Genomic DNA, 27,975 nt, shown 5'->3' on the forward strand with positions numbered 1-27,975 from the left:
GTGAGGACCGGACAGGGAAGCAGATTTTGAGGTGGTGGGGAAGCTACAATGAATTAGAGACAAGTGAAGCAAGCCTGAGCTGAGCTTCTGCCAGGATTTGCCATGACAGAAGAGGTAACTTCTGCTTTCATCCTACCCTCCCCTTCTTCCAGGCAGCAGAGTGCCTACCCGTGCAAAGAGCTAAAATGGGTACTGCTAGCACCTGATGGGAAGAGTTACAATTTGGCTTCTCAAAGTAATGAAGGAAAAGGAATGAGAAAGTGTCCCATTAGATGCTAGAGCAGCACAGAGGCAAGAAAAAAAAAGGAGCTTGAAAACCACTGGATTATAATTTTATGGTAGTGTTATTTGATGGGCTGACTTAACAAGTCTTTCCAACTTTGGTTCCAAAGATTGTACGGATACTTCCCTATCTCACCCAGGTGTTTGAAGTTTAATTAATTAATGTTTATAAAGAGCGTTACAATTTCCAGATGAAAGGTCCTATGCAAGTGCAATGTAGTATTACTCATTGAGGTGATTGGGTTAGAGAGTATCACGTTACACAATACAGCTCTTCCCTCAATGATTTTAAGCGTTTGAAGTTCTGATAAAATGTGTTTATCACTAAGACAGATATAATGGAAATACTCTTAAGGCGTGACCTGGATTATGAAAGCAGAGGTATGGTTTTGGGAATGGAACAAACGAGAATTAAAACTACTCCTGAGGCCAGATTTGTCTACAGTTGTATAAAATATATTCTGTTCTTCCTTTTTTCCCTCCTTGAGTAGGCTTTTCTTCTCTTCTAAAATAGAACCGGTTATTACGACGGGTGTGAGCAGACATGCAACAGTTCACGTTCAGTTCCTATTTCCATACTCATCCAACTCGACATTTTCTCATGACTTTCTCAAAATTATTTTCTGTTCTAATTTTTTTTTAATGTTTAGATTAACCCTAAAGGTGAAGAGCTTCTTTTTGGAAAGTTCTGCTTTAACCAGTAATTACATGGAATTAAATCAAATACTCATGAACAATGCCAAGCTGGAGACTGCAGCCAACACACTCAAGACATGATGATCAGTTTTGACCCCCCAGCACAAGTAAGAGCAAGGTAAATTTGAGCAAGCTTGAAACAGGGTTATCAGGGTGGCCAGTGAACTGGAGCACCTATGAGGAAAGGCTGATGGAGCAGGGCACGTTCACCCTGGAGAGCTGCTGGCTTCAGGGGACTTAACAGCAACCTTCCCATATCTACAAAGGAGTTACTGAGAAGACAGAAGGCTCTTTAGTGAGATACACAGTGGGAAAACAAGAAACAATGGCTACAAAAGGAAGAAAGGCTTTCACTGGATATAAGGAGAAAAAAGATTTAACAGCAGATAATTAAGCATTGGAGCAGGTAGCCTAGAGACTGTGGAATCTCCATTTCTCCAAGTTTTCAAGACTCAAATGGAAAAAGTCCTGAGTAACCTGCTTTAAACAGGAGGTTCCTTTCAATCTGACCCAATTGGAAAGGAGGAAAGCCCTAGGTGATGTCCACTTTTTCAGGAATGGGCTTCAACATTCATGATTGATTTAAGAGAGCTGAATAAGCTTGTCCCAAATTTGTCTGAAAAATAGCTTACTCATTATTTGTCAAAAGACAATTGTTAATATTTTGACTGCCAGGTTCTATTTTTGTTCTTCCTCCTTCATTTTCTAAATAAGTTATCACGATAGCAAACAACGGAGATTTGGGATGGCTTATAAATAAAGCATTATTGCACAGACTCAATTAAAGGAGAAACAAAACCAGGATTTTTAGTAATACTGGGTAAATGAAGAACAATGCACTTTCTTTGTGCATTTCTGACTCTTGAAAAAGAATCTACAACACATTAAATCTGTGAATTACTAAAATATACCATTGACTAACCAAATTATAGAATATACTAAAAGCTTTCTTCAGCAAAGTGTTCTCAATTTTTGTGATATAGAAGTAAATAATAAATTTTATTAATAGCCCTTATTAATTAATAGTTAGTCTTCTAGAGGAATATTCTTTTTCTTGGCATTTTTAACATGTTTTTCTTCCAAAATTCTGCCTTATTCCCACTAGGAGTTACATGCCCAAGTAAACCAAGTAATTAAAGTATAACAGAAGCACATCTGCCATAACTCTGATCATTCTAAATATGAGATGATAATTCTGATTTGCCCCTAAACTAACAGATAACTGAGTAAAGATGTCAAGAAAACAGGATTGTTATGAAGTTACATGTCAGTTTCCTCTTTTTTAATCAGGCTTCTCACCCTCCTCTTCCCCCAATTTACAGAAATCTGTAAGATCAAAATGGAGCAATGCAAAAAGATGAAAAAGAAAAATATTTAAAAGATTTAAAAGATTTAAAAGATTTAAAAGATTTAAAAGATTTGAAAGATTTACAAGTTACTACTGACTGTAGACTCAAAGACACATCCTGAGAATCTCTTTCTTAATATTCTAAAGAGGCCAAAAGCATTAAAGACTATTAGACAATTAGGAAACTAGAAAGCTTAATAGTGACTAAACTGAAAAAACATATGGGTAAGAATAATGTACAGACACTTAAAATGCAATAGAGTAGCTATGTAGTTGGCAATTATCCTAAGTAGTTTGGGGAAAAGGGCAACTTTTATGCTTTGCTCCAACAATTTTTGGCAGAAAAAGTAAATAAAACATTTAGTTTTCACTGTAACTTCATGACATTAAAGGTAAATCTAGGAAAACATCTTTGTGGAGAGAGCATTCTGTACCTAACATGTTAATAGTAGTTAATGAACCAAAACCCACAGAAATCCCTTTGGACAGCTAACAAACACACACAGCTATTAATTAGGTCACAGTTGTTTCCTCACAAATCTTTTGTTCATTTCAGTTGTAGAAAACACCAACATATCCATTAGACCTGTGGGGAGGTATTCACCAGAGAAGAAAATATTTATTTATTATACGTTAAATGCTTGCAATTACATGACTACTTATGGCAGTTCTGCTGGTCTGCTGGTTTCTCTCTTTCTAAGTAAACTATAATCACTCAACTTACAATCTATTCTACTCCTCAGAACACCACTCACCTCAGCAGATGGAACTGTTTAATTTTGTGTACTTCAAGCAACTACTGTAACTCAATCAAAGATTTTAAAATGTTTTGAGCATCCAGTCAAAAAAAACCCCAAAAACACATGGAAAGAATTATCATCTTTCACTTTCATAAGACTGAAGTTGAGAGGTATTTTTTAAGGTTACCACCAAGAGGTGAAAGTTAATTTCTGCTCGAAGCCCAGTTAAATTTGAGTTCCACTTATGAACACAGTTTGCCCTCTATGCCAGTTAACTGGCAGCGAAGATGTTTGTAAAGGGCTCGTGTTCTTATTGCAGAAAATTGTAAAACTGCAGGCTGCACACCATGTCAAGGACACAAACAAGGTGGATTTCCTGAGAGCCCAGGGAACACCACCACCTTTATGAAAAAAATCAGCAAGTATTTCCTAATTTCTCTGCATGTGCAATGCACTGTGGGGCCGACAAGGTGGTAGATGGGGTACAACATTCCTCTGTTGGGAGCAAAGATGGCAGTGGCTGCTGTACTGGTAGTTCTTCGTCTTCTCTGTTTGAACCTTGCTTTGGAATGCTGGCCATGTTCATTACCTCACCAGCCTAGTCCTACTTCTCCCATCACTACCTACCTCAGGGCAGCTGCTGTCTCCTTACCTCCATGTCCCCTGCCCCAGAACCTCCACCACTTCCTCCTTACACATCCCACACCAACTATTGTCACTGCCTCCCCTGGCCCACTGAGACTGCATTAATGCACCTGACTGAACCCAGCAGACTCTGCCCAGAACCTCACGGGTGTGACTTCACAGGCTCCCAGTACTGGCAGAGCTTATTTGCTCAAGTCTCCTGCTGCTCCTCACCTGCAGTGGGTTTGTGCCTTGCAGGATAGAAAGCACAAGGGCAGAGAAAGCAAGAGTTTTTTCCAGGTTGTTGTATCTACAGTTTTATGAGTTGTGAGTTACAGTAGCTAGGATGATGAGGTTAACTTGGATAAGCCTAACGTATGACTTACACTCCTACCCACTTTTGGATCAAAATAAAGAAGAATCAATAACATTGTTCTTCAGGAAAGAAAATTTTTAAAAAGTGAAGCAGTTAACTGTCTTACCATAATCCTATCACTGTCAATAATGGTGTTCAAGCGGTGTGCAATGGTCAGCACCGTGCAGTGAGCAAAGGTTTCACGGATCGTCTTTTGAATGAACTCATCTGTTCTGAAACACAGCAAGAGCAATGTAGACAAAAATAAGACATTTTCACGGATCACTGAATGGCAGGCAGGTTTTATGACTTCATCAAACAAGACTGGATGGAAGGAAATATGCTTATAAAGTCATTACAGTGCTTCTTCCTCTTGTTATACCAGATGACTTGGAGATGGCATATCATGAAACATACTCCAAAGTCTACCCTTCCATACCTGGTGAGGAAAGGGTTTCTTCTTGCAAGCAGAGCAATAGGCTTCATTTCAGGAGGCTAATTTCTCAGAATAATTTCAATTACAGAAAAGGGAAAATTCTTAGATTCAGATAGTTCTACTGATTTCTACACAAAGAAACATTGTTATTCTCGTTCAAGATTTAGTTTGTGCAAGAAGTGAAGAAAAGTTGGTGAAGGTAAATATCCTTCATTGCAAATCATCTAAAGAACAAACACAGGACAGCCTAGAACTAAGCTTCTTGATTCAAATGCAAAAGAACATCACTTAGAGGAGATGGTTGGTAAAGTAAAATAGTACTGGAATAGCTCAAGAACTTGAATACTGAAAAACCCCCATTGTGGCATACTCTGTAAATCAAAAGCATTAACTGGAATGCACAGCCCAAGGAAAGATTTCAAGTTAAGAGTGAGCCTACTGTATGAATTAACCACCTAAGAAAAGGACAGCAGAGGGAAACACAAGACTTGAAAAGAATGAAAATTAAGCTAGAGCACAGACACCGAAGCACAGGGCTGAAGCAAAAACTGTCACAAATGAAGCTGAGAACTGTGAAAAAGAAATAAAATTATACTGATAGGTAGTTAAGACACTAGAATGTTCTTTAGCCATTTAAACAAGCATTAAAGCAAAAGATGGGCAACAGTCACAGAATTGGAGATTATTGAGTCACTAACTGTACAAGAGAAGCATCGACACCACCTAACTTAGAGGACACAAGTCAGGCTTTTCTGTGGAGATCTCTACAGTCCTCTCTTAAGCCAGTGAAAGGGAAGGGGCATGGCTGGAAGGTGAATCCAAGAACCTGGATCAGGCAGCCATCCGGTGATGAATGCCCTCTAGAGGCATCTGACAGCCCACTGCACAGGCAGCCTTGGGTCCCACCAGCCAGGCCTTGTGAATACTCACATATTGCTCACCAGCCTTCAAAATAACCCCAACAGACAAATGGCAACAACGGAGAAAAAGGAACAGAAACTAAAATTTTCATCCAAGACAGGATGACACGAAGAACTCAAAATATACTGGTGTTAGTTACTCCAGCCTAGAAGTCTGGCACTTGAAAGCATGGGCCTCATTTCCAGGATTTCTATTAAAACATGAATTTGTTCTTTTATATATATGATGACTGGAGAATAATAAAATGCTGCATATTAGGTTAAAAAAAGACAAAAGAGATATCTGAATAAACTAGAATATTTAGGCAGACACATTGGCTGTAATCAGTTGCTTGCAAAGCCTTAATTCTTCAAATTTTTAAAAATAATGGGAAAATAAAATACATCAAAGATTCATAAAACATATCTTCATCTGATTAAGTAGTAGTTTTTTAGACAGAAGTAGTACTCCACACTGAATCTGTCTGCACATGATGAATATCTGGTATCATTTCATGAATTATGCAAAGAGAATTGTTCTGATACCATCATGCCAGGAAGCACCAGCAATAAAAAGTGGACAGACAACTTTGGAGGAACAGGATGACTTAGAGAAATGAAGTAACTACTAAGTTTCCACAGTAGAAAGTACAGCTCACGCTCTGAAGGACAAACCTAGCTTCTGTTACAAGCTAAGTTGAAGCAATCAGCATGACAAAGGAGAAGACAGATCCTTGCTGATGACAGGAGAATCATCAGAGAGAAGGAAGACACAAACAGTTAAGTCAGAATTCCACGCAGTCTAACTATTACCTTCATCTGGGGACAGAAACATTGAAGTTCTGTCAAGCTTAAGAGAACTGGGTTCTGGACCACAGTCTGAGAGGCTTGGTCCTTCTGCTCCTATTTCCTAGAAGAAGCTCTAAAACAAAGTGGGAAGCAGGTGTTCCTCAACTCCTTTTGAACAAAGGCCAGTAAGCAATCAAGGACAGAGACAGGAGGAGAAGTCAGGACAGGGCCAGGCTCTTTAGTTCTGCGTTATCACCTTAAGAAAAGGAAGTTGTTCATCATGTTCACATCACAGCAATACCAGTCCTTTCACCCCAGTGTTAATGCATGTATATATTTTTTCTCTCTTCTCAGCAATGCCTCAATAACCTGACTAATTTTATTTCCAAAAGGAAAAAAATAAAACAGAGGCATCCATGAAAACACTCACTATGGGAGAGCCTTATAGAGACAGCAGGATGTGTTCTCTGCAATGGCTGAAATAGCAAAACAGAAACAAAATATTCAATATTCAATACTCCCTAGAACTGTGTAAAGAAAGCCTTTTTCTGTCCTTACAGTCAAGCCCAAGGTGAAGTTTTCGCCAAAGCTACTAAAGAACTTGAGAATCATAGCTGGCTCAGGAACCTTGACAGTAACTTTATAAAAGACTCAACTATTTGTAACTCAAGTTACTCCTGATTTTTGGGAATGCCTCAGTCTTGAACATCCTTGTCCTCTGCATTCATTTATTGTATCTTCTTTAATTACATCTTCTTTATAGCACTACCTCTTTCTACATTTACAAGGAAAAAACCTCTCATTCTTAGAGAGATACTATCAAACTATTATCTTAAACAGGTATTTCTTGAACACAAGCTTATCACTAACAAGAAACTGCTGTCCATATTGTGGGCGTGACAAATGTTCTAAAATGAGAGTACAGAGTAATCAGGAACAGACTTAACATCTCCATCTTCAAATATCACAGTGCAAGATCTCAGGCAGTCGTGTCCGCTGACTGACACTTGGCTAGATCCTCTCCAAGGTTCGTGGTAGATCTCAGAGCATAGTTTTTGGAACAGCAGGCAGAAGCACCATAATCAGCCTCCTGGAGAATCTCAGGAGGAAGATGGGAAAGCAAGAAAATCTAAGAAGAACAAGAAAAGAATCTGTATACAGAATTATGTGCTGACAGAGTGTAGAGGCTGTATCACATACCAGTTAGAGCTAGAAAAGTACCAAAGGAAGCATCATTTCTGTCCCTTTATTAGGGCACAAATGGACTCTTAGTGGTGCATATCCACACTGAGAAAGTGTCTAGGCAAGTGCCAAGTGATTTCATCACCCACTTCAGTAGATCAAAGCCCATCATCTTTCAGGCACATTAAAAACCAAAGATGCAACCTGAATACCAAAACCAGGGCTGTTGGATGACAAAAACTCAATCCTAATCTGTTTATATAAATATGGGAACCACAATACTCCCTCCTGGAAGGAAAAATACAATAAGAAAGTACAAAATGGTGGTATAGCTGTCCTACAGGCACCACAGGTTGAGGATCTAACAAGTTTCCCAGCAACCCAAGATCTAGTGTAACCTGAATTAGTTGACTGTGTAAAAAGAAAACTATCTAAAGAGGAAGAATAACTATGACCTGAATGAGAAGCAACCAAGCTGCTGAAAAGAAAACCGGGTAAGTCATTATCTTCTGTCTAATGTCCTCTGGGATTGTCCTAAAAGCATATCTCGCACTACACAATTCCTGAGAGGCTTAGATAATTTCTACAAAACAGAAAGAGCTACAGATAGCTGTTAGATGTAATAAAAGGTTAAACTTTACAAGGTTAAGATGGCTAAAGAACTGAACTATGTGCAATGGCTGTTTTTGCCAGATTCAATGAACAACCAATGTAAAAAGGTGGCAGTGGTTTGCTCGCCAAAAGTTTTGTTCTCTAAAAGCAAAAATATGAGTTAACACAATTAAAACAAATTCAGTATTTTTAAACGTCTCAGGTACTAATGATTTTGTTTCTGTGTATCACCAAAACAACTACATGAAGATTTTCAGCTCTTCTGCTCCAGATTTCACACAACTTTCCACAACACTTCAACTGCTTTAAAACCAGACTCTATTCTTCAGGGTGAGAAAGCACCAAGAATATAAAATCAAATCAAAGATCTGTCAGCTATCACATAAATCGTGCAGGTAGTCTGACTTAGGGCAATCTTCTTTATGGCAAGCTCCACCTTCCCCCCCCACAAAAGCACTCAGAGTGCAGGTGGCATTTGTGAGGAGCAAGGGGGAAAATAAGGGGACATATGGGAGCCAGAACATATGAGAAGGAGGGAAGAGGATAAACTTCAAATTCCTTCCCTTCACCCCCAGTAGCAGATAAGAACGGCCTAGCTGAACTGAAATATGATGGAGAGTCCCCCCTCCAGTCCCCTGGGGAAGGTACAGTGCCCATCTCTCACACTGCATCCACTGCCTCATGTCACCTCACCCTTCCTTCTCTTCCTGCCACGCTTAGCCCTTGCCTTCTCACACTTGCTTCCAGGTTAAACTGCAGAAGGGACACGGTGGCAGCAGCAATTGAGGCTGCTGAGAGAGAGAGAGATCAAGAGCCAGAGAAACAAACAAAAAGAAAACTATCTCCAGAGACAGCAGCAGTTTGCCATGGTCTCCCATCTCAGGTGCTCGATATGATGTGTGCTTGCTGCCAGGTGAGAGACAAGGGTGCCAGGTATGGGGGTTGTGCATCAGAAAAGGAGGAGGTTTTCCTTACATGCCAAAAATGCCTCCCTAACTGCTCAGTTAAGCAACCCACATCAGCATTTCCTGATGATCATCCTATCAGATTGCACAGCTAAAAAATACTTGGCTCTAGTTATACCAACACATTAAGGAAAAGGTAATAATGACTGTAATGCAAACTGAATTCAAAGAAGTTCCAAGTTATTATTTGTATTGTTATGCCTAGAGTTGATACAAACAAACATTTACCTTATTATAATATATATTGCAGCAGACATTAATCAAGATCAATTAAATGGATAGTGCAAGTTGAGAACACGCATGTGAGATGCCAAAATAGGGAGGATGAGTAAGATGGTATTAAATTTCCACATCTATGATTAATCATAGTTAATCTACCAGAGTTCAGCCAAAAATAAACCAAGAGTAAAAAAAGGAAAAAAAAAAAAGAAAAAAAAAAAAAAAAGAAAAAAGAGAACCTCTGGGAAGGGAATGCACTTCTCTAAAGGTTTTAGAAATATACTGTCAGCTGAACTGTAAAGCTACCCCAGTGGCACCACTTCTTCCCCAAGAAGATGTTAGAAAAATGAGTCACGCCCAGATGACATACAAAATCCTTAATGCATCTGTTTGAGGGACTTGCTGTGTTATTGTCCTCTTTGGATTTTGAGTTCTCCCTCAAGCCATAGTTTGTTGGAACTATATATTCAGCTCAGACTAATTGATGCAGTACGTTTGCAGTATTGTTTCCAAAATATTTCCACCAGTGCTTCAAATGTTTCAAAAATTAACAGTGGGGGTACTTAGCTATTGGAACAATTTAACAAGGATTGTCATTGAATTTCTTTTTGTTATTGAGGTTGGATGTTCTTCTAGAAGCATACTCTAGTTCAAACAGAAAAGAATTCAGGAAAGTTCTGCTGGCCTGAGTTATACAAGATTGAATAACGAATAAGTGAGTCCACCCTGTAGGCTTAAACATCTCCAAATCTGTTCTGCAATTCCTGTGGTGTTTAGGATAGCTAACCTTCTACCCCTGCCCCTACTTTACCTCGAACTTACACACCAGCATCTGAGCCATCTGAAAGGACAACATCTCATAAACAGAAGTATCTGGTTTTGCTTACAGCCATTTCTCACCTTTCTAGTTTTAGGGAGTTTTGGGAGTGAGATGAATTAAATCTTTTGTATTTATTTATTTCCAACAAACATTTCTTCCCATAAGTCAACAGAACTCAACTTGTTTCATGGCTATTCTGATGTTACAGAGATGCATTTTCAAGAACATTCTTGTCTTCTAATCTATGGCTGCAGGACAAATAAACTTTGAATATTAATTTCCCTACCCTATGGAACGCACTGAAATTAGGGATCTTTTGAGTGCTTAGTTTATATCATCTGCCCCATAGCCAAAGCTCAATCGTCCCATTTTGAATAGACAAAAATGATGGTATCATCAAAAACATAAAACAGCAATATAAACCGCATTAAATATAATGCATTTAAGTTCATCTCTACAGAAGGGATGAACGTATTAGAAGAGAAACAAGCTCATTTTAGTATGACAGATTTTGTTTTTACCTTGGGTCCACATTTGCTGTTGCTTCATCAATGATAAGAATACGATTTTTTTTTAGAACTGCTCTGGCAAGACACACCAGCTGTCTCTGACCAACACTAAAATTAGATCCAGATTCTGCCAGCTGTGTCTCCATTTTGTTGGGTAGATCTTCCACAACCTCCTTCAGTTGCACCTGTTGACATGTCAACATATTGTAGGATGAGTAACTCTCTTTTAAATCAGCTATTGTGTGTCTGATGACACAACAATAAGTATGCAAGGTTTGCCTTTTATATTCTGACACAAAATGAGTAAGTGCCAAGTTGGATTACAGAGTGTGTCAGTTATTAGAATTCTAAAAACATTAAAGCACATTGTTAAGAATCTATTAATGTTCATTAAAACCAAGATAGGAATCAAAATATAACCAAGGCATCATCCCAAAGGATAATTTTTTAATAAAAGACTTATATAACATTATACACATCTCCACACAGATGCACACACACATACACAAATGCACATATGATAGTCTACCTTTTTCCATCAACAATTACACCTTTATCAAACCTGATGAAAACATCTAAAACCTAACACACACAAGCACTGTAATGTTATTGGTATGTGAATTTTAAATACCAGATGTACATTATTAGATTTAGTAATTCACCTCTTCCAAGGCGTTCCACAGCTCTTCATCGGTGTATTCATTGAAAGGATCTAAGTTTTTCCTCATAGTTCCAGTGAATAAAACAGGCTCCTGAAACCCAGTAAAATCAGCATTCCATTATAAATACAGGTTTTATAATGCAGTAGGTAATTTAATGATAATCACAGGTAACCTGTATCAACAATAGCACAGAAATATCCAACAAGCTATGATTTTTGAAATGCAAAGGTGTATATTACAACTGCATGCTTAAGGGGGATGTTGGGGGGGAGGCAAGTGTTCAGCTACTCTGTATGAAGATAATTTACCAAACAGGACAGGTCTGTTTGCAAATTGCTCTACACAGTTATGTTTGTACTTAGATGGGCATTTACATGCCACTGTTCTGATGCCACAAGCTATATATATACTTACATGAAATCGTTGCTCTCCTCTGGTATTGTTAATGAAAACCAACAACTAGCACTGTCAATGAGCTCACACTCCTAAATTACTTTTGGGCAGTTTTGAAAACCTGTTTTTGAAGTACATAAACCAGAAAGGAATCAAAGAGTTCACAATGCCTTTCTGGTTTTCCTTCTGTGTTTGGCTGTGGGTTTGGGTTTTTTCATTTCATACCATGAAAGCCCTTCCATTTTACCATCAGGGCTAAGCAGGAACAGCTTTCACCATTTAAAACCGAAACACACTGAAGTTTATCTATACTGCCACAGCACCAAAGCAAACTTACTTAGAACCGGAGCTTAGAACTGCTGGGCAAAGCTCTCACTCAAAATACACCAGGGAGTCAAATCAGTACCTTCTCCCATTCAGGTACCAATGTGGCTTTACCTGTGGTCGAAGCAAGTTTTGTTCTACTTCAGTTCCCAGTCAGAGTAGTAACAGATAATTAATCAAACTGGCACAAATCAAATCACATTGAAACATGTAGCACTTAAAAAGTGGGAAGAAGGACTTTTGGTTCAGAAAAGCAACCCTTCTCCTTAAGCAACAGATCAGTACTCAGTAATATGAGTTGCCAGACCTGAGAGTCATGCACTGACACGACTTAAGGGCTAAACTCATCTTAATACCACACATAAAGACAAAAACAAGTCAAAAGCTGTAACAGTGCTAACCATAAATGGAGACCATTCATCATGTTGTCAGTCTTCTTTAAACTGGGCAAATTTTAGGCAAAATGTGTTCTTTTTTTTTTTCCTTTCTCCCCTAGGAAATAAAATCTAACTTACACTGGGTAACTTCAGCTTACTCTGAGATTAACTTGTCTTGACTTTCTCCCCGTCTAACTCTAGCGATGCCCAGCTCCAAAGGGCTGCAGCAAACCAGAAGAGAATTCAGATCTTAACCCTTTTATTGTCTTTTAATTTCTAAACCATCAGAGTACTACAAAAGAATTAAAACAAACTGAACATGCCATAAGCAATATGAAAAAAGATACTTCTTGATGTAACATGCCAATTATTTGAAAGTATCTGCTGCAATAGCAATATCACTAAAAACCTGTTGAATGAGCAAAAGGGTTTAACACAAAATATTTCGAGGCCAAAAAACAGTTTTCTTCAAAAACACCTAGAAACTAATTTGTTTAGTAATACCTATTTAGTACACCATTTGGCGTATTTTGAAGGTATTGTTGCATTTATTTTCCTTTTCAATCCATTTTTATAAGTTGGCAGAAGAAGAGGCTGAACCTATAAAGTGTTCATAACTATTATAAAAGTCCTAACAACAGACATGCACTGCAACAGAAGATAAGGATATTTTTTAATTACCATTTCTGACACAGATTATTTTTTAAACAGTCTGGTTTATGAGAGGAAAGCAATAAGACTAACCTGTAAATAATTGTTGTAAAAATGCTCGCAGTCAGAGAGGCAGACAAGATTTGCATAGAAAAGATTTACAAACACACCCTTTACACAGCTCCATCCAAGCAAGCAATTAGAAGCTAAGCACATTTTTATTTCTCCAGGTAGGTATTTAAACTAACACACAAGGAAACTTCAGTCTTGCCTCATCACTCTCTAGGAATGGTTCTGTTTAGCATGTTTTATGTTGCAATTCTAATAAGCATCTCTCTCTCTGGTTTTTCAGCTACCCACATAATTATGAAGATATTTGCTGTAAAATAACAGCCTGATGTTACATTGCTATTCCTATTATTGACACTACTATTAACACAGTACAAGACAATGCTTATCATACAGTTCACCATGGCAGAAACCTGATTCCAAACTCTCCTTCCTCCTCTTCTTCATACCACCACTTGATAGTTTTGCATATTTTTAGTAGAGATAGTCTTCCCTTACATTAAAAAAAAAAAGCTACCTGCTAGCCTTTGCAGACTCAAAACTTCTGGGACTATGATGCAAACCTGATATAAACTTGACAAAAATCGGAGTTCCACTGCATTAAAACAGTTTTAAAACTATGTCAACAGACCTGTGTATGAAAAAACCTCACATGTGTAACTAAATGCAGTGAACCTGGAGCATCTGTATCATTCAACATGTAGAAACTGTATTTGACCTGCAGTTTTCCTGTCTCATAATCCTATTTTGTTCAACTGGGCTGAATTCTTCAAAATGTAAAAATCACCCACAATAGCTATAGGCAAAGGCTTTCAAAAAGCTGTAGACCTTGAATGAACTGATGATCATCTGCTTTCATGAGAAAGGAATGCTACACACAAACAAATAAACTGAATTCAAATCCATATAAGTTCTCTTTACATACAAAAGATGACTAGTTCCAGTGAGTACTGCAATAACAAAACCTACAGCATGAAGAAACAAAAAGCTTCCTGCATTAGGCAACAATCCAATTGCTGGGGAAGTACCTATTTTTTAATTTATGTTTTTTCAATAGCATGCCTGTTTCTTTTTGACTCCTGTTCTTTGAGAAAAAAATGCCTCATTAAGATTTGTATTAGATTCTCAACTTAAAGAAAGTAATACACTCTGACTGCCACCCTGCCAAGAGACTAGCACACAATCAGAAGTAACTCTAAATACAGATTCTGTTATAAAATAGAGAGGTCTGAGAAGTAATGCTAAACATGGCAAAAAAATTCCTCTGGTTTACAGTCTACTCTTCACTCTTCCTGCTAGAACAGTGCAGAGGAACTGCTTTCCAAAATATGACTTCACATTTGCAGCATATGAGCTTTTCACTCTTCCACCATCTTCACTGGAGAGCAAATTCCCACAGAAGAGACCAGAGCTCTCATGAAACTGTAACATGCACAGACTTTGCCTTCTAAGTTTTAAGATTATACATAACCCTTCTCTGACACAGTGTCTCATGAAAGTAAGATTCTAAGAGAGAAGACCTGTGACCTACTGTATTTCTTTGAACAGCCTTTCTTCTACTCCAGCATGAGAGATGAGGCTATTTCCAACACTGCCTTATTGGACTTCTCCTGCATTGCGGCCTTTCTTGCATTCAACTTCTAAAATTTATCAAGTTTTATTTATTATGCGTGATAATGATCTACTCTTTAGTCTGTCCTCCTGGACTTCTCCTGCCCAGCCTTCTCCAAATAATGCAAAAGCTGATAGCTCACTTCTAGGTGGCACATTTGCTCTTTTCTAAATCTAACACCAGTCAGTCTGTACAGAGGTGACCAGAGAGGTGAAAGTGGTCCTTTAAAGTCTCTTACTAAGGTAGCTTCAGGCAACGCATCAGGCAGGAAATGCTGCCAAAGGATCAAAAGACCTCAGAGGACTGCTGAAGATTGGTGTATACTTATCAGATTTCCTCTGCTTTTCCTCAGACTATGGGAGGACAGCATACAGCTAACACACAGATATTCCAAAGGAACAGGCAGGGTACAAAACGAGGGAAAAAAATGCTCCAGTCCCAGAATTGATTCTATTTATCTTAAAATAATCAAGACCTTACTCAAGTAAGAGAAACGCCTTGCTACAGTTCCTGTGTCTACTGCATACAGGGGGAACATATCCCAGCAAAGCACTTTAAACACTATGGTATTACATCCAAAACATCCATGGCAAACCAAGTCTCTTTCTTACTTGAGGTATAATGGAAATTTTCTTCCGCAAGTCGTGGAGTCCCAGCTCTGATGTCAAGTACTTATCAATCCAAATCTTTCCTTCAGGTTCCGCCAGGCGAAAGAGGGCTGCTATCAGAGAGCTCTTCCCAGCTCCAGTTCTTCCCACTATTCCAACCTACGGAGCAAGCCAAGCCTGTACAATTAAACTGTGAGCTTTTCAGGATAAATTAATATGTCAAGCAACACTTTTACAGCATCACAGGATTTACAGTAGAACATGCACCAAATAAAACTTCTTTGTAATTAACATTTTTCCAAGAGGAAAAATCCTCTCCCCTTAAATCAGTTTGGATTCAGGTGACATTTGTATACACGACAATTTCTTGGATCATATTCAAAGGTGAACGATTTCCCCTTAATGTGTGGTGTCTTATTGTGTAAACAAGATAAAGTGGCTCAATGAATACAGTAATGTGATTCAAGGCTACTAATTTTTATACCAAACCTGGTTTGCTGGGTGATGTTAGGCAAATCATTTCAGGCATGCATCTACTCGACCCCAAAAAAGACTCCCATAAAGCACTCTGGGAACAATGTATTCCCAATTTAAATAATTTAGACTGATTTTGGTTAGTTATGGTTAAGGTGAAGTACTTTAAAGTAGCATGATTATAAACTGTATCCATACTTCAGACATCTCCAACAAGTATTGAAACTACAATGCCATGACATCAAGCTGAAATTCCTTTTCAAACAGAAGAAACAGTAAATAATAAAATCACAGAGATTCAGGGTTCTCTTTGTTCCCAAAGAAAAACTGGAAGACATATGCAGTGGGAAAAAAAAAATAAAGCTTTCAGAGAAAAGAGACAATAAAAAATATGGAATGGATAACTTTAATGACACGGGGCTAAGACCTACAAATTCCTACCTAATTCTTCCCTTTTTTTTTTTAATGTTGTATTCAGGTAAAGGATTCTTAGAGAAAAACAGTGTATGGTAACCAACTGTATCACAGAAGATAATGGGTGTAACCCTCCACAGAGATCTGATCTGGCAGAATTTGCTGTTTCCTGCATTCTGTTCTAATCCCTACATTTCCAAAAAAAAAAAAATCAGCACACAGGAAGAAGTTCAGACAAAGACAAAATTAATATGGATTGGAGATATTGATTTGATGGGGAAGGATTTATGAGGATTAAACATGTATAATATGGCTGGGCAAAGTGATTGGGGTGCAGAAAGGAGGAAGAAAGATGAAAACCTTCATGAGTATACGTACAGATACCAGAGGGCAATTACCCACTGCCTGAGACTCACATGCATGCAGCAATGGCTGCTGAAATGAAATTCAGGACAGGAAACTGCATCAAAGTGCAAGGAGAAACTTTCAGTCAGAGGCATTAAGTTCAAACAAAACAGCAGTGTCCACATTTGACAAAAAATACACAACAGTAAAAAAGTACACTCCAAGGAGCAGCTTATGCTGCATAATATAAAAGGTATTTTCTACTTCTACATTCTGATTCAACAATTTCATCCAACCATTCATTATTGTACTATTAAACTACTTAACATTTCTACAGTGCTTATTATTAAACAGACTAATTTAAGCAAATCTGTTACAATAAATGATAAAATGTCTAGTACTCTAAATTATATCAGTGAAACAATGGAATAATAGTTCTGAATAGATAAACTACAGCTCAGAAAGAAAATGCTGAATAGAGAAAACAGACAACCAGAGCTGTAAAAGCGAAAGTTCAATTGTTCCTCTGCAAATGTCAATTTGTAGATACAAAGTATTGTATTGAGGATATAAAGAAAAAAATACAAAAAATACATTGATACTTAAAATAAAAATGCAGCTGCTCTGCATATTGTCAAAATCCCACTTTCAGTTTGGCATCAAATGAAAGGACTATGCTCTTCAACATTTAGAAGAATCTATTTGCATCTTTGGTCCAATTGACTACAGGCTGCTGACAATTGACTGGAATTTGAAACAGCTCTCAGTGTACACATTATCCATCTTTTTAATATTTTTTATTCTTCAGAGGCCCACGCTCACAGCCAGTGCAAATACAGCACCAGTCTGCAAATGGAAGTGCCACCTATCAGGACTCACAGAGCCAGGACTGTGCTGCCTGATACAAGCCATGTGCACACACACAGGAGTACACCTGCTATGCTGGCCTCATCGTTACTCAAGTGTCACTTGCACTTCACAGCAGAGCTGCACAAAAACCGTGAGATTTACAGCATGTCAGCTACTCCACTGAAAGTACCCATGTCTTTGTTATCCCTCAGGCAGCCTCCCTTTCGTGGTACATTGAGGGAGCACAGCTGCCATGCCATAAATCTACATGTGCACCTTCCTAACTTCTTCATATAGCCCACAGATCCAGGAGCTGTCAGGAAAAGGTGCATTTAACAATATGTTAACCAATAACCATTCATGAGTTCCCTGAAAAAAAGACAGTGGTGTGTAAAACCCAGTGCCACACATGCCAACCTTCCCCTGCTGCAGCTACAGTAGCAGAGGAGGTTAATCACTGCCAGCTGCTGGCACAGCAGTTTGCGTCTCCCTGGTCTGTCTCTGTCCCACCACACTACTTTAGCCAAGATGTTTCAAGCATAGGGTCCTTCCTAGCCTGCTTTGACTGTAGGGAAATACTGAATGCCAAGAAAAACAGATCAAAAGAGACCTTAACCCATGAGTGATTTGTTAGCCATCACCTCCTTCATTCTTGCTGTACCCACAGCTTCCCAAACTGGGCCCTGGGGTGGCTACAAGAAAAACTGCAAGCACAGCAGAAGGTTAAACTCAATTCCTGTTGCCAGTGGCACTGCAGGCACCAGAAGTCTCTGTAGGTCAGGGGTCTGAACAGGTGTAAGAGCTCTCAATGACAGCAGTATGGGCAGAATCTCCAACAGATCTGGAAACCTGGTTCTGAAGAAGATGCTTCTCCATAATTAAAACCAACATAAAGTAGAGAGATACTTGGGAGATTTGCTTGCTGCATTACTGTGCAAAACATTATAGAAAGCAAAACACAAAGTTCTTGGCAATAGTTTCAAGCTGGGCAAATTCAGGATGATGAAACCACAACATAACTGCTCAGCAAAAATAAATACCCCCAGTCATCCCTCCCTCTCCTGCCCCCACCAAGGACTGAGTCATGCATTGCTAGTATCTCTAGCTTCCGTTTTTAATTTTATTCACTGAGAAATATAGAACTTCTTGCCTATACTGGAGTGACATGTAACAGCTAAGGAGAGGGCTCACACGGCTCTTCTTCTCAAGAGACCATTTTTAATGCATTCACAGCGAATTCCAGGAAATCACCTCTGTGTAGCAAAGTCTGGTTGAATTTTTGTAACATGCATGCTATCACCAGGTCCACTAGAGAAAATGAACAGGTTTGGAATTGAACAGAAAAGCATGTTAAAAAGGAGGCAAAGGCAAAGATTTTGTAGAGTTGAACCAGCCTCCTAGGGAAGACCTCCTAATCAAAAAAGTACACCTGCATTTGAAATGTAGCAAAGCACAAATTAACACTTCAGGGCTCTAATTTAACTTTGTCTGTGGGGGAGACCTTCCCTGCAGCACTTTTCCAACAGGGATAGGGACAAAATTGGGGAGGAAGAGTTATATTTGCAGAGGAAGAAGAGTTCTATTTCTGTGCTTCTTTTGGCTACCAATCTAATTAATGACAAGAGTTAATTGGATTGGTAGCCAAAAGGAACTGAAATAAAATCCCAAATTCTGAAGTTCTGCAACTGATTTGTATTTCTATCTTGCATTTTGGGCTCAGTGCAAGGGCATGTATGTTCCTTTTTTCTATTGGTTTTGCTCCCCTTGTCTGTTGACATACTCATTTCCAGTTATGTTCCCTCTGTTGAATCCCCAATTTCCTAATGCAGCTCCATTTGCTTTGGATTTGAACAAACATTTTGGGCTTGGATGGGATTTTCAATGGCTGGTATTTTCAATGTCTGCCATTTTCTGAAAAACCTCAGATTTTTTTAAGAAAATCATCGGGTATGTTTAATTCTTTGTTTTGACAGACTGAAATATCATGTTCCCAGACAAATTTATGCTACACTTAGAGGAAATAGATAGGCTATAACTTTTGTTATTAAATATAACTAAAGCTTATTTTTTAAAAGAAAAGTTACTATTTCCCTAGCATCCACGTATTTTATAATGCATTTCTAGCACGCAGCTTCTTGTCAACTCATGATCTTTGCTTAACTTCTGTGAATAGCCAAAGACAGTATACATACCTTTTCCTTTGGTTTAATTAAAACAGACAAATGTCTTAGAACTAGTGGTCCGTCTAGACTGTAAGTGAAGTTAACGTTCTCAAATGCTATCATTCCTTGGTTGGGCCATTCTGGTGGTGGATGCTTGTTGGTCTCCCAAGGAGCTTCTTTTTCAAGTTCTGTGTACTCCATCACTCTTTCTACGGATATCATCTAAGGGGAGGAAAGAAGACGTACATACATGGACTTCACCCTGTGGCATACACTGCAAATACTGCATGCATATAAATATGTCTGTGTGTTTTTACTATAGAGATTCATTGCAAATTACTCCATGGATTTTCTTTTAAACACAGGTAAGAGTATTTGGTGCCATTTCCTTATATAACTAAAAAAGTGGAAAGAATCCATCTCATATCCTACTACAGATCCAGATCTCTCATGATACATCAAGCCATTCATAAGCATTTCTCATCAGTACAATTAATTACAAACCTAAATACATCCATATGTTTTAAGAAAATTAGGCTTAAGAGAGTTGTCTGTCAGTCTTGACTAAGATGTGTGTGTTGGAAAGACAAAGCTAGAAATGAAACTCCCAAATGAACTACAGGCAGACACACGAATGAGTTTGACTCCTCACCCTGCACAGGACAATCCCAAAAAAATCACACCATGTGCCTGAGAGCATTGTCCAAGTGCTTCTTCAAGACTGGCAAACTTGATGCCAGGTCAACTTCCTTGGGGAGCCTGTTCCAGTGCCCAGCCACCCTCTGGGTTTAGTACCCAACCCAAACCTCCCCTGACACAACTTCAGGCCATTCCCTCAGTCCTGTCACTGTCACCACAGAGAAGAGACCAGTCTGCCCCTCCTCTTCCCCTCATGAGGAAGTTGTGATTGCAATGGGGTCTCCCCTCAGTCTCCTCTTATCTAAGCTGAACAGCCCAAGTGATCTCAGCCACTCCTCATAAGGTTTTCCCTCCAGATCCTTCACCATCCCCAAGACCCTCTTTGGACACTCTCCAACAGCTTCATTTTGTATTGTGCTGCCCAAAACTGCACAGGACTGAAAACAAGGGTGCACCACCACTGAGCAGCTAGCAACAGAATGGAGATGAAATACTCTTTACTCCCCTAGGTGTAGTCACCCTTTGATAGCAAGGGATTTTTGGTCCACCTATCAAAGAAGTTGATGCTAATCATAGTTCCATAAAATGATCAGCATTTCACATCAAAGCCTGGTTAGTGAATGGCCTTTCTCTTTCAAAGTATCTCTGAGTCACAGCCTCCAAGAAAGCAACTCAGTACGTGTGACACTCCCACAGACGCTTCCAAAATGTTCCCAGTGGTATGAAAGAACCTGAAAGCTTTCTTCCCATTTCTCAGAAAACCTGTCACCACCGGTTTACTGCTGTGTGAAAAATACCCTGAAAAAGCAATGCGGTAGCAAAAAAAAAATCTAAACTTTGTTATTATCATTATTATTATTATTAACTAATTAAGCATAGCTTTTTAACTTGTACAAAAGGATTACACATATTTCCCAGACTATGTACAGCAAACTGTAATTACAAGTAACTTCAGTTGTCAACACAACAAAAAAATACCAAGTTTATGTTTAGCATTTTTTTTACATGCTATTTTTCTTATGTATTATTTTACAAAAATAGACAGGCAAATTAGAACATGCTAGCAAATACTGCGATTTGGTCAAAGGCATTTTGTATTACATATTTTAGAAAACACACAACCTTCTCAGCTGAATATAAGCAAATACTTTCTCATTTGTGTTAACTTAGAATGAATTAAAAAGTTATAAGCCTTTACAATGGAATAACAGGACTCTAAAATGCCAAGAGAGATATAAATAAAATTTTAAAATGCAATCATAAATAACAATAAATTATTAATATCAAATATAAAAATATAATTTAAAATATTCCTTATAGAAAGAGATTAATTTATTGCAACTTTAGCAAGTTGCAATGCAATTGTCTACACTGTAACAAGACAGTCTCCCTTCTGCTGTAAAGGGAGATTGTAAAACCTCCCTTACTATGAATAGAGGACAATCCCTGGACACAGTTCATCTCAACAAACATTCAAAATCAGTCAGACAAATTATAACCTAAAAGAAGTTCTTTTTCTTTATGACTGCAGAGTGGTGCCTCAATTGCTTGCTAAGGTATTAATATCCTAAGTTAATTAAGAGAAGAATCTCATCCTCAATGCTTGATGTCACAAGCATGAAAGGAACCAAGAGGGGAAAAGGAAGAAATAAACATTACCAGGTTTTCAACTTCAGCACTTTGTCTAACGCCCCACTGGAATGTTCCCATGAGTGTGATTGCATAGGAGAGTGCCAAACCAACCTGCCCCGCATTCAGAGCTGCAGAAGAAAGGAAAATGAGACTCAAATAGGTACATTGTAATTACACAGAATCTCAGTTATGTTCTCTTGCATGAGGTTACTTAAAAGATGGATGTGTCACAGCCAGAATTTTATTTGGTTATGCGCTACTTGTTATCTGTGCAATGAGCAGCTCTAGGCACAACAGCTACTTGCTGGATTTTTGGGGTATATTTTGGAAACATTTTGACAAGATAATCCAAATTATCCTTGGCCTGGTGTTTGTCTAAAAACTGAGGTTCAGTCTCAAGACCATACCTCCATAGATTGTTAGGGTCACCCCTGTCTGGCTGAGCATTAGTTAACTCTTCACTTTTTTCCTGCAGAAATTACATAAGACCCTAAACCTAAGCAAAAAATTTGGTGAAACTATTTCAAAATTAGTTACGAACATTTACATCAACTTTGCACTCTTATAAGCAATCAGATAAAGTAACAGGACAGAATATTTCTTCCCCTGTTTATAAAAGCCTTTACTATGTACTGTGGGTCTACTCTCAGAAAAGAAATGTATTCTGTCTGCCTCAATATTAAGCATGATTGTCCTCTGACTTATTTGAACTTTATCCTATCATAGTCCTCTTGACTTCAAGAGAACTACTCTTTATCCAGAGGCAAGGAAAGATTCAGGACCATTGTTTTCACTTGTCTTTTTGCATTCTACTAACATCAAACCTAACTCAAAATTTGCAGTTGTGCAGTACAGTGTTCAAATTTTAAAATACACGCGCACATACAAAACTCATCCAAAGAAAAAAGACAAGAAACAAAACCAGCAAATTAGCACCAATTTTCATGTCCAAGATAATGACTTCTTCCTTCATGTTTTAGATTACTATCTCATTCTAGTACATCTAACCCAATTACATCCTGGATGATGCATACACTAATGACAGTTCATGAGTGACAGTGAATATAAAATGTATTATTATGAGGCAATTTTCCTTCTGGAACTGGCCTATCCCACTGATCCAAGATATGAGAAGAGTATCCCTAGGAACTTCAGCCTGCCTTTTGACCTACTGTGCCATGTGCAGAAAGGAAAAACGTTGTTAGGAGGCAGCTCCGTGGGTGTTTCAGTATGAAAAGCAAAGCCCTGTAGGCCCAAAAGAGAAAGACAAAGGTAGGGAAAAAGAAGAAGATTTATTTCTTGTTATTGCTCTGAAAGCCAGTATCTCAGAAGTGAAGACTACAGAAGTGCATGTTTGTTTGCACACTCGGGGATGATGACAGATGTATGCCTCAACCCGGAAGATGTCTGAACTGCCTCCAGTGTTTGCAGGAAAGCAGATACAGCCCCAATGCCCTAGACTAAGGAAGAGATCATGATCTAGAAAGAAAAGTTTCACTTAATTACAGCCTTTAAACAATTAGAAACAGCAACATATGAAAAAGAATTAGGCATTACTATACATGGTAATTACTGCGTGAACTTTTTCTAACATCTGTACTTACTCTTGGAGAGAAGCAGGGAACCAAATGCAACCACTATAACAAAAACGGCACAGATGGCATCCAGACGCACAGCAAACCACCTTGAGGTTGTCAAGAAGAGGAACCAGGCCTCTAAAGTGTATTTTACAAAGACATAAAACCAGTGGATTATTATAAAAAGTAAGCTTTGTAATTATTACTAAATCAATTCATGTTAATAATACAAGTTGTCAACCCAACAGTGCCATCTTCAACTGCATGTCTGCATGGACTGATGATGATCAGGATATTGACCAGTTTTGCTGAAATTATCTAATTTGGTTTTCAGACCAGTAGCAACCACAATAGGAAGAGAAAGAAAAACAGTCAAGGCTCAAAGCATAGTCCACTTATTTAAAACAGAAGCCTCTTCTCAACTCCAGTGGACTCAAGAGTTTTATACAAAACACAAAAGTACAACTGCATTTACTGTAGCTGGACTACAGTATACAGCCTACACAGCTAGAACATATCACAACACAACTGTCAGAGCCAAGTCCTTAAAAGGGAGCTGCAGCTGGTTAAGCTCCTGCAGGAGCTACTGAATATAGCCAGTGCAGCTATACAAAGCTATTCAGATGATTCAGATCGTTTTTACTTTTAGGGAAGCTCACAGGCAGACATCTCCACTCTGTACTCACACTCAGGTGTTGACAATTTGGTGCTAAATTCCAGGTAGATATGCTACAGTACAAGACACAGCACAAAAACACACTGCAAATACAGAAGGCAAAGTGTTTGAATCCAGGGGCAAAACCAGAAGCAAAGTAGCCTTAATAAAGGGTGGCATTATCTATTGCTTAGGCTGCACTCAGAGGAACTGTGAGTTGCTGCTGCCAAGTCATGGCAGAAAGTTACCATTCCAACCCCTTCTGCCTTGCTTGCCATTACTCCTTGCTAAAGGACACTGCAGTTTCAACTGTTCAATGCTCCTTAGCCCAGTGCTGGAAAAAATTCAGACTAAAAATTCTTCCTTTTGTAATATAGAGAGGAGGTAAGTATGGTTTTAAACCTGATCATCTTGGATAGCCAGATTATGGAGCTCTTGCTCCATTGATCCTAACTGTCCAGAGAGGCGCATTACACTGCCAGCTTGAGATGGGTCATTTTGCAACCTCCCTGTGCAACAGGGGCCACTGTGCATAAAGAAAAGGAATCTGTCAGTCACAAGAACTAATAAACACTCATCGTGGTCTGACGACTCATGGGCTTGCTTATAGAGAGGGACACTGGCAGGAAGGAAACTTGGGTTTGGTCAAATGTCAGCGTGCCTTTTAGATATTTTTAATCTAAAATTTATTTAATACTCCATTCCTAGGCATCCCTCAAAGTGGTTCAAAGCAAGTGTCCTGAGTCCTAGGCTCAGGCCTAAATAGACAGGAAGATACTACTCCAGCCAAAAGTGCTAAACAAAACCATCTCTGGTTGCAAGAGCCTTCTGCAATGCAGGAGAGAATTTAAAACTCTTTAGGAGACTTAAAAACCCAGGACTACAACTTTGTGAGCTGGTATGAAAGGTATTCTCTTACACCAGCTACTGCTTGCTCACATCAATATCAAAGAACGATTCGGGGTGAAAACAACCTCAGGAAATCTAAAGTTCAGCCTCCTGCTCAAGCACAGTCTAATCAGAGGTCAGACCACATTGCTCCATGCTTTATGCAGTTCGAGTCTTGAAAATTGACACAGATAAAGCCTGCACCTCTGGGCAATCTTTCCCTCTGCTTGACTGTGCTCACAGTGAAATAGTTTTTCCTTGAATTCAGGTTAAACATCTCTTGCTACAACTCATACCCATGTTGTTGCTCCTACCGCTGTGTGCCATGGTGAGGAAACTGTATTTATGGCAACATCCTTGCAGGTACTGGAAGGTAGCTATTAAATCCTCTGTGTTCTGTGAACTGAACAAGCCCAGCTACTTTCCCCACAAGGAAATATCTCCTGTTAATACCCTAACTATCTCAGTGGCCCCTCCAGGGAGCTCACTCCAGTTTGTTAGAACATCTCCCAGACCTGGCGTTCCACAACTGGATGCAGTACTCTCAGTGGGGGCTAACAAGTGTGGAGGGGGATGATCACTTCCCTCCTTCCCCTGGCTATGCTACTGTTAGTACAGCCCAGGTGGTGCTGTCCTCCTTTGCTGCCCAGGTATATATCCCCTGTGAAGACCAAAAACCACATACACTTTAGGCCTGCTGGTGTACCCCAAAGGCTTGGGCAGAAAGACACCAAGATGAAGAGCGTGACTATAAGCACTGAAGCTTGACCTCAAGAACAGGTTCATGATGTGCCCAGAATGGGCATTATTGATCATTTTGTTAGGGAGATGCACAAAACTGACTGAAAAATGAAAGCGGTTTTATGCTCCCTGGATCCGACCCTAAAATATAGGAAAATAGTTCTCTTAAATGTCATGGTCCTCTTTGTATAGTGAAACTTCTCTTCACAGTTTATTGCCCAAAGATGTCTTTTAATATTAAACCAAACCACAACTTTGTCTTCCCTTGCTATCAGGTACTGTAATGTTGATTTGGTCAGATAACTAGCAACTATAAAATACTAAGAAATGGGAAATTGAAAGCTAGAGGTGCCTCTGTGGAAGATACACTACACCAGTCACAAGTCACTGGGCTCAACATGGTCAGTGTGTACAGTGCTACAACCTGTGATAAACTGTACTTCAGAAAGGATCAACTGGTCGTGTCTGAAACCTTGTAAATCTATAAATTACAAATCAGCCATTGAATATACTTGTATGTCTTACAACAGAGGAAATTCACCATCTTACCTAACAAACACAGAACTGAAAACTTGCTTTCTGCAGTATCTTGAACAACGTTGTAATAGAGAACATTTAAATAACACAAGTCAAAGAATCACAGTGCTAACCTTAATAATATTACTTATGCCTGCAGAATACCAATACTTCACACCTTCCAATTATGTTAATTCCATATTTTAGATTTAAGCCTTGAAAGTTGTTTAAAGTAAAAAATAAGTTAGTTTTATGAAACTTTTCCAAGATTATTTATACTAATAATATCTGCCCATTCCTAGCACACTACTTTGTTTAGCTTGTTTCTTCCACATCTCTCTCTGCCCTCCTACCAACCTCCCCTTTCCTTTTCTTAAAGACGAAATCCAGAAAAATGTCAAAAAATTATTCTTTAGGTATTCTCATCAGGCATACTTTCAAATGTTTATCTTATACATTGTTAAAACATATGCATGGGTATTCTGAATTATATTACAGCCAGAAGTAAACTCTCTCAATCTAGACAGATAACGTTTTTGTTCTAATACAGGAATTTTACCCTAAAGAGACAAATGCACAGCCTCTACTGATTTTAATGCACATTATATACATGTCGCTGAGGGCATAAGATATTTCCCTCCTACAGTGCGAAGTATTTGATTTTTCACATCAATTCATCACAAACCTGAGTGGAGGTCTTGGTGTGCATCAAATAATTTTTGAAATCTTTCCTCTGCTTTCAAAGCCCGAATAGTCCAAAGCCCCTGGAGGGATGACGACAAGTGGGAGAACACTGGACTTCGAGCTACAAAGGGAAATGAGAGTTAACAATAGCTGAAGGACAACATTTAATTCTTTCTGTACCACACTAATCTTTAATCCTACCACTTTATATTTAACCATACAAGCTACTCTACTGCATCTTTTTAGAATAAATATGCAATATCTTTAACTAATGTCCTCTTACTCAATTAGAATTAGTCAGACAGCCAGGCTGATTAATTTATAGAAAAATGTCTTACATTTTTAACAATAGCTGTCACTGAAGAAATTCTTTGAGCTTTATTAATGACATTAGGCACCCATGTTTGTTACTCATAATGCTTAATATTCCATATCATAGTCAAGCTAAAGTCAGGCACAGGAGTCAGATAAGGTCAGAAATATCATTAGTATATGCATGCAAGGTCCCAAAGACCAGCAGCTTAGCATGTTCTTAACTAGCTTTATTTACAGATAGTTAACTGACATACCATAGGTCTATCATTATGCAAAACAAGAGTTAAGCATGTAATTCACTAGTTGAGAACCAAGGCAATAAAGAAGTTATTTGCACAGCAAAAGAAAAAAAAATCTTTGATGGACTGTCTATAAAATACTAGCATTTCACATAATAATAAGTAGGGCTCAAACTAACATTAGGTCCCATCAAACTACATACTTGTGGATTCTAGACGTTTAATATCTCTTGAAGTTTCTAAGAAATATCGTCGAAGAAAAATGAAAAGAATAAATAGTGGAACTAAGGGGATGAGTATCCAAGGAATCACTGCCACAGCCACAGCCACCACACCACAAATCTGTAGGAGAGTCTGGAGCACAACAGAAACAAAATAAAAAACTCTTTGCCAGAAGAATTTAATTTAGAACAAGTATAAAACTATTTAACACTATTGAAACACTTAAATATTTAAGCATAACTACCACATTTAAGAGCAGATGTATTGTATAACATATGAGCAACATCTATTTTTAAGCAACTTGGAAAATTTACAGTAATACCTAAATTGACTATTTTTGCAGTTTATGGTTTTCTTCCACATAATTTGTTGTTTAAAATATGTCTTTACAAAGCTGAAAATTAGTGTCTTTCTTTGTAGACTATTTTGTGACTGCTGTAATAAAGTAATA

The 27,975-nt window shown here is 38.5% G+C and overlaps 1 protein-coding gene across 3 annotated transcripts in view; it reads right to left on the reverse strand.

Moving 5' to 3' along the window:
• The window catches only part of ABCC4 (ATP binding cassette subfamily C member 4 (PEL blood group)), a 140,233-nt gene that overhangs the window by 19,430 nt on the left and 92,828 nt on the right, over positions 1-27,975 (reverse strand). For 2 of the 3 annotated variants that reach the window (XM_063392307.1, XM_063392306.1), the window contains exons 21-29: positions 27,506-27,656; positions 26,750-26,869; positions 23,292-23,402; positions 21,715-21,815; positions 19,447-19,638; positions 15,176-15,331; positions 11,139-11,228; positions 10,489-10,661; positions 4,173-4,278 (exon numbers count right to left, since the gene is read on the reverse strand). In XM_063392307.1, coding sequence (XP_063248377.1) covers positions 4,173-4,278; positions 10,489-10,661; positions 11,139-11,228; positions 15,176-15,331; positions 19,447-19,638; positions 21,715-21,815; positions 23,292-23,402; positions 26,750-26,869; positions 27,506-27,656 — 1,200 coding nt within the window. The remainder of the gene's footprint in view (positions 1-4,172; positions 4,279-10,488; positions 10,662-11,138; positions 11,229-15,175; positions 15,332-19,446; positions 19,639-21,714; positions 21,816-23,291; positions 23,403-26,749; positions 26,870-27,505; positions 27,657-27,975) is intronic. The other variant, XM_063392308.1, reaches the window with a different exon arrangement.

Source organism: Prinia subflava, chromosome 3, assembly GCF_021018805.1.
Source record: "Prinia subflava isolate CZ2003 ecotype Zambia chromosome 3, Cam_Psub_1.2, whole genome shotgun sequence".
Taxonomy (NCBI): Eukaryota; Metazoa; Chordata; class Aves; order Passeriformes; family Cisticolidae; genus Prinia; species Prinia subflava.